We start from the raw sequence: 15395 nt of genomic DNA on the forward strand, positions 1-15395 counted from the left end.
CAAAGAGGATGGCATCATCAGCTTACAACTATAGGATTGTATCATCAGCTTACAAATATATCCTGAGCTTCACACGTTGTCATTGGTCAAGATACATGAGATTACAACAACAGAACAATTAGCGAAAAGACCATAAATAAAAGGAAGACGATAATGCTCACAGAACAAGTGCATCAGACCAGCAAATGTGACGACCATCGCTAGGGAGGCAACACACAAGCAGTGCATCGAGGAGTGTCCCTGGAGCCATTGAAGCATGGCATATCACAATACCGAGACTTTGCAAAAAGCACCACCATCGCTTGCTTGCCCAGCAGAGTGTTGATGGCAGTGTCGAAGGGGGACAAGAAGCTCGCGCGCCAGATCGAGTGTCATAACTGCGAGGAGTTTCTACATGCCATCAAAGGGCATTGCAAGACCGAGATTCCACCAACCAACTCGAACCTTGAACAGAAGATCCGCAACAGGGACAACCCTAGGCACTTTGCAAGGCGAGGAGTGCTGGCCTAGACTACAATACAAGAGAGTACTTATGGAAGCCGTGGAAAGAAGGAGGCGAAGACAAGAGATCCAAGGTTGACCAGAGCCCAACTTGAGCAAATCTTCGAGCCAAAAAAACTCCAGCTTAGACAGTCAAAAGCTACCTCTTTCCCTCATCATTCTCCTGTTTCATTCTCTGATGGCCCAAATATTATGACTACTGAATTGGATGACTGGGAGCAGATCAGCTGAAAAGCAAGGTTTCCAGTTAAAAACAGTACCTAAAACAAATCGGGTATGCTGCGTACTTTTTCTCCCTAAAGCCAAGATAACGATATATATGTTGAAAATTTGACACGAGCTGAGATAAAGTGCAATACTAGTAGCAACGGAAATGTCCTTTCTTAGCATATTTCAAAATAGTACTGTATATGGACACAAAACAGGTTGATCAAGCAAGAACTAAAAGCTTTATCCTTCTTGAACTAAATGTCTACCTCTGGTTAAAATAGCCGGCTTTCATCCTCACAAGACAAAGAGAAAAGCAGACACTGGATTGCAATAACCAGAAATTGAAAAAATACCTTAGATGGCGAATTCGACTTTCATCTGCACCAAATAATCACCTCCTATCTGGTACTGGTACTGGCTTGTTGGTCTGCAGCATGCTCCTCTTCAGCAACATCAGTTTCCTCCACCTGCTCCTCGTCCACTGTCATCGCTGCTTCCCCATGTCTGCTGATTTCAAGTGTGCGGAGTTTGGGATTGAGACTGGCGGCACTTCTCACGGTAGCCTCCGTGGCCTCAACCTCCCTAGCACTTGCAGCACAACAGTTAATACGGATCTGGAGATGCTTGAGGAAGGCAAGGTGCCTGATGCCAATATCAGGAGCGATAGCAGGTAAATCAATCTCGAGCTGCTGTAGCTTTGGCATTGCTCCTTCTTCAAACAACATACACGGTCCACCCCTTTTTTTCTCAAAGAGCAAGAAAGAAAAACAGAACTTCTTTAGACATCGGAATCCACCGCAGCTGATGGTGAGTGCTTCTAGTTCTTGATTTGATCTCCTGCGCCGCAGTTCAAGGCATTCCAGGACTGGTAAGTCTTTGAGCAGCTGGAGATCATCCTGTTCCACATGTTGCACATTGATGCACAGGAACATAAGGGCGGAGAATGAGGATATCCGTCTGGGAATCTTATGGAAACACAAGTAACAATTGCTCTCAAAATGTTGGAGATGAGGTGGAGAAGGAACCCATAAATCAATCAAGAAATCTACATTACAGGCTTCTGGACTCCAGATTTCTAGAGTTCGGATATTCTGGTTCCCTAGCTTGTGTAGTGACGACACCAAAGCTTCCTTGTACTCTTCCAAGCGACCATTTGTGCCATCATCGTCCCAATTTATGTGGAGATTTTCCAATTTAATCAGATTTCCCAGCTCCAGCACAATGCCTAGGGAATTACCGAGGCAAGAAAAGCATCCCAACTCCTGAAGTGATGTCAAGTTGCTAATCCCATTAGGGAATTTTACAAAATGAGGCACGAACAAGCGCACTAATTGATGCAGCTGTACAATGGTTGCAGGCAGTTCCTCCACATCTGATGAATTCAGGTCAAGTGTCTGCAGAAGTTTTAGATTCCCGATTTCTCTTGGGACCTTCGTGAAACGTAAAAATCTTAGGCAGCGTAGCCTCCCGATGGCCTCAGTAAGCTCCACATTATCACACTTCTGAGAAAGGTCATTTATATCTAGTACCCGCAAAAGTCTAAGACCTCTGAACAGGGGTAGAATCTTGCAATCACCAAACACAGTGAGTGACCTGAGTTGATAAAAAAATTTCCTACCTAGCCAGTTTTTATGGTATTCACAGTTGCCTCGGAGGGAGAGGCGACGAATCGAGTATCTCCTAGATATCGTGTTACTCGAAGATATCAAGTTTTCTCCATTTAGTATGGTAACAAAGTTTTCTTCAGTCGAAAGGGATACAAGAAGATCCAATATGATATCATGGACGCAGCAGTGGACAGCTCTACCACTGTAGTCCATTCTAACTAACTGGATCATATTCCTGTTGATGAGTTCATTAAAGTAACTCTCTCCTACTTCCTCCAGTTTTTTTCCAGACTGTCCAACAATAAATCCCTCAGCAATCCATCTCCATATCAATTGATCCCTGTAGATAATATGATCTTCTGGGAATACACTTAGATACAGTAAACAAATCTTCAGATGATGAGGTAAATCATAGTAGCTAACAAGGAGCACCCTTTTAATCAGTTGTAGCTCGTGGTATTCATCAGTTGCAGAGCCAATGGAGTCCAAAACCCTCTTCCATTCCTGCCGAGTAGCAGCTTTGGTTGCTAATATGCTAGCTATATTGATTATGGCCAATGGCAAGCCATCACATTTTTTCAGGATTTCATGTGCAATTTCCATCAACTCCTGAGAGCATTCCTCCTCGAGACGAAATATTCTCTTAAAAAATAATCTCCTGGAGTCATGACTGCTAAGGGGTTTAATAGAGTAAGCATACTCTCTATGTGGAAAGCAAGAATGTGGAGCTACATCATTAATACGTGTAGTTGTCAATATTCGACTTGCAGCACCATTAAGGGGAAGAGCAAATTGGATGGTTTCCCATACCTTTTTGCACCATATATCATCAATCACGATAAAATACCTATTAGATAATTAGTGAAAGACAAAGTATTACGAAGGGCAAAACAAATGTAAGTTTCAAAAAGAAATTAAGAATTTTGCACATGAAATAACTGGCAATGTGTGTAATTTAATTTTGTGCAAAATTAACAATGGAAGTACGATGCAATTGACTTTTTAATCAGAAGCCTGCAGCAACATTGATTTTGAGATTAGGTAAATAATTTCCATATTATATTGCTTTTGGTTATTTTTATCTTTTATATTAGCTTCTTTCGTATCTAAAGCATTTTTTTGTTATAAGGTATCCTCTCGTATCTAATTAAGATCTCTCCCCTAAGCAGTGTCATGTAGCCCTTCTTGGTATTATAGTTTCATCCTCACAATCCAAGTTGCAAAATTTGTTGGTTTTCTTATGCTTGACGAGAAAAAAAAACGCATCAACTTTTTAGGGCCCATCTCAAAAGGTTTCGTTATCAACATTGATTTGAAGCAAGAAATTTCTGAGTATATTGTTTATTTAAATGAATGATATTTAGTACTCCCTCAGTTGGCAAGTGTGGATCGTTACATTTCATATCAGTATTTTCATAATAGAAATGACATGGTTAATATATTTTTCGTTAAAAGATTTGACGATACTGTTTGATCTGATCAATATGAACATATTTTCCTAGATCACTAGTAAATGTGAATAAATTTGAGTTTGACTGCACACTTCTGAAACTTTCATTGATTCTCAAACTGAGGTACTAATAGAGATGGAGTGCATAACAAAAAACCGAATCAATTAGACGCTTTATAAAATTCCAGTTTCAAGGAAGGAGTACTTCCGCGTACCTGCGTTTTTCGAGATACTCCTTAATCATGTCTATGAGTCGACAGGTTTTTAATGGTTGTTCATTGATATTCTCCATGTGCTGCCTTTGATCATCATACGTTAGGTTGCTCGTCTCAAGAACTCCCAAGAGTATATCTTTCAGAATCTTGTTGATATCAGGATTTCGAGAAACAGATACGAAAGCCGTACAATGGAAGTCGCCTTTGATCTTCTTGTATACAAGATTTGCAAGTGTGGTCTTGCCCAAGCCACCAAAACCAACAATGGAGATGACCCTCCGCTGCTTCCCAGAATCAATACCTTCAGTGAGCCACTTCACAAGCTCATCAATGGGTTTCTCCGTGCCCACGAGCCTGTCGGCCTCCTCGAAGAGCGCTGACAGCCTGGGATCAATTTCCACAGTGCTAGAACAAGAAGGAGCGATGTCCAACTTAAGCCGTTTATGCCGGTCATTAACCTCTACAGCATGCTCTTTGAGCTTACCAATCTGCTCAGCTGTCTGGCGGTAAAGTTTAATCGTCTTGAGCCAGCCAGTAATCTTGCCAATAAGCCCATCGTGGACGTCGTCCTGGACAAGCCGTTGCACGAAGTCATCGATGCAATCTTCGATGTCATGCGACAGCTCCCGCAGCTGACCCTTCCACTCCTTCACCTGTGAGCTGGACTCGTCCAAATGCGATAGATCCTCAAGTGCAGCCTTAATGCTGCTCAGCTCACATCTCAAAGAGGTGATCCCAGGCTGCAGATATGTGAGCTTACCATACTCCTCCGCCAGCAGGCTGGCGAGCTTCCCAAGAAGGGGGTCAATCAACCCCATCAAAGTGCCGCCTACCGTATCTCCCGCCATCTCGTTCTCTTTGTGGGAGGAAGTTTTTTTGCTTTGGGGGACACTTGATAGAGCTCAAGTTGCAGGGTCGTCTTAAAGTGTTTACAAGAGGGAGCCATTTATTTGAGAAATGCAGGAAACAAACAAACTATTTCTCTAAAAAAATGTACAACCTCGAGGTTGAGAGGACGGAGTAACCAAGCTTGCTCGGTTACTACAAGAGACAAGATTGTTAGAAACTGACTGTTCCCATATCCAGGTATTCAACGGGTTCGGCGGAGGATACGGGGTAAATCGCTTAGAAAGTTGAAAGAGGGTATTCTAAAGAAACTATTATATACGGACATCTACGTGCTATAGATTTGTCTATTGCAAAAGTTCGCATATATTTTTCATGGATGACTGACTCTTGTGAATCGTTGTTTAGGTACATAGTTGGGATTTGGAAGCAAAGCACTTCAGCATTCAGAGGTTAATGTTGCCCCATTTTGCTTCTTGCTCTTAGATTTTTTTTTAATGCTTCTTGTTCTATGTTTGTAATTAATTAATCAACTATAGTACACTCCCTCCAGCTAAGATTATTCATCACATCCAGAATGCCATTCGTGACCAGGAAAGGGAGAATATTTTGATTCAGGTAAGGCGGAGGAGCACATAAGCTTATGTTAAAGGAGAATTGCAATACAGTGCAGAGCCATTGGTAAGGAAATACTTATAGAAATAAATACTAGTCATCTGGCAAGGAATCGACTTCATTCTGCTTTTAGTTAATAAAGCCCCAAAACGAAGTGCCGACGACAGAATTTACATCCCATCAAAGTGCCGCCTGCCGTATCTCTGGCCATCTTGTCCTCTTCGTGGGAGGAGGTTTGGTGTTTTAGGTGACACTTATAGCTAGCGCTCAAGTTGAAGGCTCATCTTATAGTGTTTACAAGATAAAGCCATTTATTGTAGACATGTAGGAAATATACAAACTATTTTTCCAAAAAATAGTACAAAGTCGAGGTTGAGAGGACGGACTTACCAAGCTTGATCGTTTACTACAAGAGACACGATCGTTACATACTGACCATTCATGTGTCCAGCTATTCAACGGGATCGACGGAGGATACGGGGAACTCACTTACAAAGTTGAAAGAGGATGTTCTAAAGAGACTCAATTATATATGGACATCTAGTTGCTTTAGATTTGTCATTTGCCAAAATCGGTTTATATTTTTCGTGGATGACTAGACTCTTGTGAATCGCCGTTTAGGTACATGGTTGAGAATTGGAAGCAGACCGCTTAAGCGTTCAGAGGTTAATGATGTTCCATTTGCTTCTTGTTCTGGGTTTGTGATTAATTAATTATTATGGTTAAGCTCCAGCTAAGATCTATCAAGGCCAGGAAAGGACGAATATCTTGGTTCAGGTAAGACCGAGGAACGCATAAAGCCCAAAAGCAAAGTGCCAACAACGAAATTTACAACAACAAAAAATGATTTAGTTAGATGCCCCCTGATAGAAACGAATTTCAGAAAGTTCCGTACATATTCATAGAGATAATTAAGCACGAAGTAACCTGCGGGAGCGACTACCGACTGCCATGGCGCGGCGTCCTCGGAAGCGATGGCTCTGCATCCCCCCACGGCGCGGTCCTTCAGTTGTGGACTCTGCTTCTCCGGCCACGCGGCGGTGAGGCGGGGATCCTCCGGCGGAAGCGGCGGCGCGCCACGTAGGCAGTCATTTCGCCTCCTTCGCGGAGGGAGGACGCACTCGCGCAAGTTACTGGGAAGTGGGGAACCAGTTTGGGTTCGATGCAATTGGAAGTGGCGTCTGGGGGAAGATGGCTAAGGGGGTGTTTGGTGTGGCTTTTTTTGGTTTTTGGCTTTGGCAAAAGCCACCAAATAGATCTAACTTTTTTGGCTTTTGGATTTTGGAAGCCAAAAACAAAGATCGGTGCTTTTGGTGGCTTTTGCCAAAGCCAAAAACCAAAAAAAGCCACACCAAACACCCCCTAAGATGGTCCCAAAAGCTGGCCAATTGGCATGACATTTTCTGCTGCAGCAAGGAATGTTTGCTATTGAAATAAAAATACTGAATTTATGCGGATTTTGGTGAAACTGAACGTTAGCTTGCCAAAAGATTGGGAGGGATGGCTCGCGACCATGGAGGCGACGGGCGCGTGCGCGCCGCCGCCGCCCTGATCTCCCTCCGTGAGCCTCTCCAGCCTCCGCGCCTACCAGATCGACATTCCCCGCTCCGCTCCCTCTCCGTCCCTCCTGCTGGCCGCGCTGCTGCTGCCGGTGCTGGGGGAGCTGTGCTCTTTCTTGACGGAGCCCAGGCCGGGATCCCCCGCCTCTTCAGCCGGGCTCGGCAAGGCCGCCGCTCCGCCCTCGTCACTTGGCCGCCGCTCCGCCCTCGTCGCTCGGCCGCCTTCGCCTCCCCGCCCAGGCCGGGCCTCGCGACGGCCCCCGCCTCGAAGCCTGGCGCCATGGCTGCCGCGCCCCATGCTCCTCTTCATCCGCCGCCGCCGCCAGGTGCCCTCCCGCCTTCTCCGTTCAGGCCGACGGTCTTCTCATCCGAGCAGAGGCAGCTCCTCTCCCGAGCCCCCCTGCTCCTGCGGCGACTTCGCCCCCTGCCGCTGTCGCGCCCCTGTGTGCAGAGGAGGGCTGGCAGCAAGTGGGTACAGGTCGTCGCTCCGGCCGAGCCTTGCCGTCGCCATCTCCGTGGGGGGAAGCTCTGGAGCGGAGCCTTGCCTTCAAGAGGTGGGCTCGCGGGCGGTGTTTCCGCTGCCTCGAGCGTGGCCACCATGTTGGCAACTGTCGGGAACCCTTCCGCTGCATTCGCTGCCGTCGTCCGGGTCACCGGGAGCGCAACTGCCGTCGTCGCTCTCCAGTCGGCCGCTCTCCTACCCCGCGAAGCTGCTCCCCTTCGGTTGGTTCTCCTCGCCCTGCCCAGGCTCGGAGCTGGGCCGAGGTTGTGCGCCATTCGCCGCCATGTGCATCGATGCCACCATTGTTGGGGGGATGACCCCCGGTATGCCAAAGGCATGCCAAAACCGGATGGTTTAGGCCATCAAGATACCTGTTTAGTGTTTATACCGGAGCACGAAGTTAAGGATTTGGCTAAGTGAAGCTAAGCCGGTATCCCCAGAAGGGGTATACCGGAACCGGATAGAGAAGACACCGGGCTACCGGTAAGAAGTGCATCGTAGCACGTCGGCGGGACTCGGTCAAAGATTCTCTCCAGAGCTAGAGGACAAAGATGAGTTAAGCAAAGTAGCTTTAAACGAAGGCCTGACGATAAAGAAGAGGATGATGCTGAAAGAAGCCGGAGGACGTCAGCCTCCCTGATTAAAGAAGACCCGGTGTCATTTATGATTAAAGTAACTTTGTAAAGTAGTTTGTCTAGTCAAAGATGCCATTAGGGTTTCTTCCTCTGTAAGCCACCCTCTCCCCTATATAAGGAGAGGGGGCACACCCGTACACGGGAAGACAATATACGATCAGCTTAGAGGGAAATCCTGTAAACACAAACCTGTACCATGTTGAGATCAATGAAGAGAAGGATCTAGAGCGAGTTCTTCCTTGTGTCTTTCTTCTTCTACCTCTAGCCTTGGCTAAGTTCTTGAGGAAAGCATCCGGAAGTTCATCCCATCTAGTCTAGCGTCCATTCGGCCCCAACTTAAGCCATCCTATGGCATCTGTCTGTTCCCCACGACGACAGTTGGCGCCCACCGTGGGGCATGAAGTGGCGCTTGCTGGAGTTCATATTCGGGCGGGCATCCTCGAGGTTGCCGGCGAGCGGACGGTGTCTGCGCTCGTCCAGCGCCTCTACTCCATAGACTTCATCAACGACAACGCGGGCTGCTTCGCCAACGGCGGCATCTTCCCCAAGAACGGCCGCATCATCGAGTTCGGCAGCCACCGCGTCTACTTCGGCACCGTCCCTGTGCGCCAGCGCCTCTCGCCGGTGCTGGTGGCGCCGAACCCGCCAAGGTGGCTCGTGTGCGGCCGCGCCGCCGGCAGCGTCGAGGTGATGATGGCCGGCGCGGTCGGCGCAGGCAAGGAGGCTGTGGATGAAGGTGCAGGCCGTGCGGCTTCGACCCGTGCGGCCAAGCCACCGCTGGAGCGCGACGCTGGCACTGCGGGAGCATCTTCCGCACCACCGGAAACATCACTCCAAGCAGCGATGAACGTGCTGGCAACGCCCATCGCGCAGAACATCGACCCGGCAGTGGCTCAGGCGGAGCTGGAGCCGCAACGCCAGAAGCTGCTCGCGAACGGCGCCGACATCGTCCGGGCGCAGCGCGAGCTGAACCTAACCCTACGTGAGTACAACGCTGCCCATGGCTTTGCTTCTGTTAGCGCTCATGCGCTAGGATACCGGAGAACCGGCTTAAAGCTCGCAATCTAGATCGGGATTTGCGTAAGGAAGTTCTTGCCGGCAAAAGTACCTCTGCATCCGTGAGCATCGTAGAGAAACCTAAGTACGACGAGCCCGGATAAAACTATAAAAGCTGCTAAGGCTGCGAGTAGAGCTATGTGAGTCGCTTTCCGGAGATGCTTTGGCAAAACAACAAGAGCGTGTTAGAGAGCTGCTAGAAACTATCGAGCAGCAGAATGCTGAGCAGCTGGCTAAGCTGAACAAGGCTGCGGCCTCAAAATCCACGCGTTCAACAAAGAATGCAGGAAGCAAGTCCCATGGGCAGGCTTCGTGATATGCGTACAGCACGCGTCCGTTGGAAACCCCAAGAGGAAGGTGTGATGCGTACAGCGGCAAGTTTTTCCTCAGAAAGAAACCAAGGTTTATCGAACCAGGAGGAGCCAAGAAGCACGTTGAAGGTTGATGGCGGCGAGATGTAGTGCGGCGCAACACCAGGGATTCCGGCGCCAACGTGGAACCCGCACAACACAACCAAAGTACTTTGCCCCAACGAAACGAGTGAGGTTGTCAATCTCACCGGCTTGCTGTAACAAAGGATTAGATGTATAGTGTGGATGATGATTGTTTGCAAAGAACGAGTAAAACAAGTATTGCGATAGATTGTATTCGATGTAAAAGAATGGACCGGGGTCCACGAGTTCACTAGAGGTGTCTCTCCCATAAGATAAATAGCATGTTGGGTGAACAAATTACGGTCGGGCAATTGACAAATAGAGAGAGCATGACAATGCACATACATGATATGATAAGTATTGTGAGATTTAATTGGGCATTACGACAAAGTACATAGACCGCTATCCAAGCATGCATCTATGCCTAAAAAGTCCACTTTCGGGTTATCATCCGAACCCCTTCCGGTATTAAGTTGCAAACAACGGACAATTGCATTAAGTATGGTGCGTAATGTAATCAATAACTACATCCTCGGACATAGCATCAATGTTTTATCCCTAGTGGCAACAGCACATCCACAACCTTAGAACTTTACATCACTTCGTCCCAGCATTTAATGGAGGCATGAACCCACTATCGAGCATAAATACTCCCTCTTGGAGTTAAGAGTAAAAACTTGGCCGAGCCTCTACTAATAACGGAGAGCATGCAAGATCATAAACAACACATAGGTAATAGATTGATAATCAACATAACATAGTATTCTCTATCCATCGGATCCCGACAAACACAACATATAGAATTACGGATAGATGATCTTGATCATGTTAGGCAGCTCACAAGATCCGACAATGAAGCACATGAGGAGAAGACAACCATCTAGCTACTGCTATGGACCCATAGTCCAGGGGTGAACTACTCACTCATCACTCCGGAGGCGACCATGGCGGTGAAGAGTCCTCCGGGGAGATGATTCCCCTCTCCGGCGGGGTGCCGGAGGCGATCTCGAGAATCCCCGAGATGGGATTGGCGGCGGCGGCGTCTCGATAGGTTTTCCGTATCATGGCTCTCGGTACTGGGGGTTTCGCGACAAAGGCTTTAAGTAGGCGGAAGGGCAACGCGGGGGGCCACACGAGGGCCCCACACACCATGGCCGCGCGGCCAAGGGCCAGGCCGCGCCGCCCTGTGGTGTCGGCGCCTCGTGGCCCCACTTCCTTTCCCCCTCGGTCTTCTGGAAGCTTCGTGCAAAAATAGGACCCTGGGCGTTGATTTCGTCCAATTCCGAGAATATTTCCTTTGTAGGATTTCTGAAACCAAAAACAGCAGAAAACAACAGAATCGGCTCTTCGGCATCTCGTTAATAGGTTAGTGCCGGAAAATGCATAAATACGACATATAATGTGTATAAAACATGTAGATATCATCAATAATGTGACATGGAACATATGAAATTATCGATACGTCGGAGACGTATCAGCATCCCCAAGCTTAGTTCTCGCTCGTCCCGAGCAGGTAAACGATAACAAAGATAATTTGCGGAGTGACATGCCATCATAACCTTGATCATACTATTGTAAGCATATGTAATGAATGCAGCGATCAAAACAATGGTAATGACATGAGTAAACAAATGAATCGTAAAGCAAAGACTTTTCATGAATAGTACTTCAAGACAAGCATCAATAAGTCTTGCATAAGAGTTAACTCATAAAGCAATAAATCAAAGTAAAGGTATTGAAGCAACACAAAGGAAGATTAAGTGTCAGCGGTTGCTTTCAACTTGTAACATGTATATCTCATGGATATTGTCAACATAGAGTAATATAACAAGTGCAATATGCAAGTATGTAGGAATCAATGCACAGTTCACACAAGTGTTTGCTTCTTGAGGTGGAGAGAGATAGGTGAACTGAATCAACATAAAAGTAAAAGAAAAGCCCTTCGCAGAGGGAAGCATTGATTGCTATATTTGTGCTAGAGCTTTGGTTTTGAAAACAAGAAACAATTTTGTCAACGGTAGTAATAAAGCATATCTCTACTATATAAAAAGGAGAAACTTCCTCCGTTTTCTGCCATCATCTTTCGTCAACCATCACCAAAATAACGGAAATCAGCAAAACAACAAGTAACAGAAATCAGCAAAACAACAAGTAACGGAAATCAGCAATAATCACGCAATAATTCACATGCCAAAATCACGCAATAATTCACATGCCAAAATAATCGAAGGCAATCAGCAAATCGCACAATAATTTAACGGAAATCAACAAAACAACAAGTAACGGAAATCAGCAATAATCATGCAATAATTCACATGCCAAAATCACGCAATAATTCACATGCCAAAATAATCGAAGGCAATCAGCAAATCGCACAATAATTCACATGCCAAACTCACTCTCACAAACAATTAACTTTCATGCCAAACCAATCGACCCATCGCTGTAATGCTTCCTAATCACCTCCATAAGTCACGCTGCCAATCCATAAGTGACATGCCAAACTCATCTACATCTACACTACTTAAAAAGGAGGAACATGTTTCTTATTCTGCCTAGCCCTCCAATACGTCAAAATTTTGGTCGTACCTTCGTCGTCCCGCAAACCGTGCCTCCCGAAAAAAACGGTTCGTCAAAACCATCCATTCATTCCCAACCACAACCACACAACGCCCGGCGTCCCTCTCCCTGTCTCCCATCTGCACGCCGCCCCGCCCAACCCAACCTCCAGCTTTCCCACACCACTGCTCGAGCCCTAGGACGCCACCACATCGTCTACCATGAGTGGATGGCTTGTTCCTGCTCGGCGACCTGCCTGAGGATCAGATCGATGGCCCGGGCCGCCAGATCGATGGGCGAAGGGGCATGATGAAGACAACAAAGGTAGCAACGACGGTGGCCGGATCAAAGCACAGTGACGGAGGAGCTGAAGGACATGCTGCTCCCAAGCCACCATTATCAGGTCCAAAGATCAACACACATCTCCTCTGTGTCTAATCCTTGAAGAGGGAGGGCAACAGCTAGATCTATCCGAGATGAACGGCCGGTCGGCCGCATAGAACCCCCCATCTGCTGCCAAGAGTCATCTTTGGCGAGCGGAAGACCCAAGTTAGCTTGCATCTCTCCTCCTCCTCTTAATTAGACTGCAAGATCTATATTAAATTAGTCCTGTCAGAGGTTTGTTTCTATATAGTACTATAGCACCAGATTTGATCTTTGACCACCCTATTTTTATATTTTATTTTGTTACTGTATTATCCATAATTGTTTAGCTGAGCTTCGTAATATTGTGGCTAGGCAGGGCTATACATATGAATGAAGCTGGCTCACATGAGGTTACAGTTCAGAGCCTAGGTTAGGGTCCCTGCTTGTAATAGTGGTTTAATTTCTAGGCACCTTTGCTTTGATACGGACCTGATCATGACGTGCAAATAGAGAATCCAATCTATAGGAATCCATTCATTTTTTCGTTCATGTCGATTTTGAACTAGAATAAAACTGCTCTAATCTGTTTGAAAGCATTATTTAACCTCTGTAAATGTTTCCTCACCTTTTGATTCTCTCTGTTTCCTTGTAGATTCTTTTTTGTTTGTTAGTTTAAGATTAGTAACCTAGCGCATGGCCAATTATCACATGAAAATGACTTTCATTTTGTAAACAGTTTAAACAACAGAGCTCTCGCCATATACACTTGGAGCAACAAGAAAACGAAGCCGATCATACATGAAAAGTAGGTGTTTTGCTTAACTGAAATTAACACGATCAATTAGGGTGACAACCCAATCCGTAAAGCCTATAAATTTCCGGAAAATGTTGTCTGCAGTTTCTATCATGCGACTCATTGCTCGCTGTTGGGTTGAAATGGTGATAACTGGATGTTCACCAAGGCTTAGAAAAGTTGTTCAATTAGGTTCAGTTTCTGAAGAAATAATCCCATCCTAGCATGTCTCGATTTGTACAGATTTCACGGATGAAGGGCACGGACGCAAGAAGCTGACTACGCTCGTTGCGCATCGGTGTATGGAGGTGGAGGTAGGGTCCTCTTGGTGGTGATGATTGGCGAGCACGGAGGAAGGGGGCGTGGTGGTGGAGGCAAGGGCGGTGGTGCTGGTCGAATGTGCCTGCCCGTTGCCGCCTGCTCTGAGTTGTACTGCGGCCGTGGTATGCAAGCACCTCAGGTGTGTCTACGTTCCTCAATATTTTCATTGATTCTCCCCTTGATGTCTACACTCCTCAGATATTTTTTATCGAAAATTGATGCATTCCAGTTGGAGAGAATGTTATGAGAGCGAACACAAATTGCAGAATTGGTCGCAAACTAGGATTTTTTCACATGACTGGTTATGATTTTATTTAGTTTTATTGAGCATTGGTGTATTTTTTCTGTTCCAACTACTTGGTATGCATGCACATGACCTAATGCTTGCTTGAAATAGCATGAAATGAGGAATCTCTCCTCTCTTTTAGATTCAATGTTTTACTTTATCATATGTACTGAAATTTGTATGTTCTTAATTTAAGTAAGATCATATTCACCATGCACTAAGGATGAAGCCATGAATCTAAGCATGGCTTTTTATCAGTAGCATGATTGACACTTTTACTGAGCAGCCCTCCAAGCAAAAGGAAGATGCACAAATCAGGAAACTGCAAGTGTTGCACTTTGATACCATGCTTTTCGAATCTTTGTAGACTTTGCTGGTTTTCTTATGCATACCTAGCACGTTAGCAGAGTGCTCTGGTTTGAACAGCTATAATAATTCACCAAATATTAATGAAAACTGAAATGGTTGTTATCATTGTTTCATGTGGATTGTTTGTCTTCTAATCTTCTTTAATACTTTAATGGACCACATGCTAGAAAAGCTTGTGCATGAGCCAAAAGATGGAAATTCATGGCATACTGATACATACCACATAATACATGTATATAAAAGAGGAAGTACAGTACGTTTATATTTTCTATGTTTTTTATCTGGTTCCTGGGAGGAGAATTTACACTAGAGAATGTGAGGACCTTTGTGTGGCTTGCCATGCTGACCAAAGCTCAGCAGAAGGAGCTAAAAGAAATAAGAACGATCATGGCATTAATCACCAGAAGGATGATGTTAGTAGTTTCAAATAGATTTCAGGTATCTTTCGACCTATTTTGCAAGACAATAGCTCTCTGAAATATCATCTGTCTATTGTTTATTGCAATATAATTGTCTTATTGCAACTCTAAAGTAATAATTGTTCCAACATGTGCGCAGCCGCAGTAGGTGGTGAACATCGGGGAGAGCGCAACGAGATAAACAACGGGCGTGGTTGTGGTAGAGTTCTCAGCAGTTGGGCTCCCTGCCGTCATGTGATAGAAGCCTACTAATTATTGGTTGGGTTCTCTAATCTGTCTATTAGAGTTGTATGAATCCCACCAGCCTACTGATTACGTGTTTGCAATTGATGATGAGTAGGCCATGTACTCATATGCCACAAAATTTCCACCAGATAATAGTTTATAGTTTCATCCGTATTACATAATCTCACCATTTTGTGGACTGAACATATCTTACTTTGACATAGAGGAACCAAACATTATACTGTATGACTCTTTCGGTAGAGGTGGATAAGAACTTGCTGAATGCAGTCATATATTGTCCAAGAGTAGGGTACTCCGCTGTTCTATTGATCCAAAATTCATTCAGAATCTTTGTTAGAGCCATTTTATTTATTGCCCTAACCACAGGTTTCAGTGGGGTGCTAGAGAAGGTTCCTTATGTGATGAA

The 15395-nt window shown here is 45.6% G+C and overlaps 1 protein-coding gene across 1 annotated transcript; it reads right to left on the reverse strand.

The window, feature by feature from the left end:
- On the reverse strand, positions 1-4903 carry LOC124684570 (disease resistance protein RGA5-like). The gene is made up of 3 exons (XM_047218855.1): positions 3984-4903; positions 1065-3165; positions 1-728 (listed from the first exon to the last, which is right to left on the reverse strand). Exons 1-2 carry the CDS (start codon positions 4829-4831, stop codon positions 1110-1112), a joined length of 2904 nt encoding a protein of 967 aa, XP_047074811.1. The 5' UTR covers positions 4832-4903; the 3' UTR covers positions 1-728; positions 1065-1109.
- Between the last annotated feature and the right edge of the window lie 10492 nt (positions 4904-15395).

The sequence above is a fragment of the Lolium rigidum genome, chromosome 1, assembly GCF_022539505.1.
Source record: "Lolium rigidum isolate FL_2022 chromosome 1, APGP_CSIRO_Lrig_0.1, whole genome shotgun sequence".
Classification (NCBI taxonomy): Eukaryota; Viridiplantae; Streptophyta; class Magnoliopsida; order Poales; family Poaceae; genus Lolium; species Lolium rigidum.